Here is a 449-nt window from a genome sequence, read left to right on the forward strand (position 1 = left end):
CCCATCCCCAAGGCCATGTTCAAACAAAGCGCGGCGGCGCGCGCCGTCGCCATGACGCCCGTCATCGACACGCTCGGCGCCCTCGACGGCGCGGACGGCGGCGACGACGACGACGACGCCATCCTCGTCGAGGCCATGTCCAACACGGGCGCCGTCAACTTCAGCGCGACCCTCGACGCCTTCGCCGCGCGCCACGGCCGCCCGCTGCCCCACCGCCTGCTCGTCCTCGACTCGACCCCCGGCAGCCCCTGGTTCACGTGGCCGTCGCTGCAGGGTTGGTCGCGCGCCATGACCATCGGCACCGGCGCCTGGTTCCCCTGGCCCTTCGCCGTGACCCAGTGCCTCTGGGGCTCCTTCCTGACCGTCAATGTCCTGGCCGGCTGGTGCGTCGGCCGCGAAGCCCCCGGGGCCCTTTCCCCCTGGGGCGCCACCCAACGACGACGCCTTTC

At 72.8% G+C, this 449-nt stretch overlaps 1 protein-coding gene across 1 annotated transcript in view; it reads left to right on the forward strand.

Annotated features, from left to right (window-relative positions):
- Positions 1-51: 51 nt before the first annotated feature.
- VDBG_03532 (PaxU) overlaps positions 52-449 on the forward strand; it is a gene marked incomplete at both ends in the record, with an annotated part of 853 nt that continues 455 nt past the window's right edge. The window contains one exon of the mRNA XM_003005533.1: positions 52-383. Coding sequence (XP_003005579.1) covers positions 52-383 — 332 coding nt within the window. The remainder of the gene's footprint in view (positions 384-449) is intronic.

The sequence above is a fragment of the Verticillium alfalfae genome, genomic scaffold, assembly GCF_000150825.1.
Source record: "Verticillium alfalfae VaMs.102 supercont1.4 genomic scaffold, whole genome shotgun sequence".
NCBI classification, from domain to species: domain Eukaryota; kingdom Fungi; phylum Ascomycota; class Sordariomycetes; order Glomerellales; family Plectosphaerellaceae; genus Verticillium; species Verticillium alfalfae.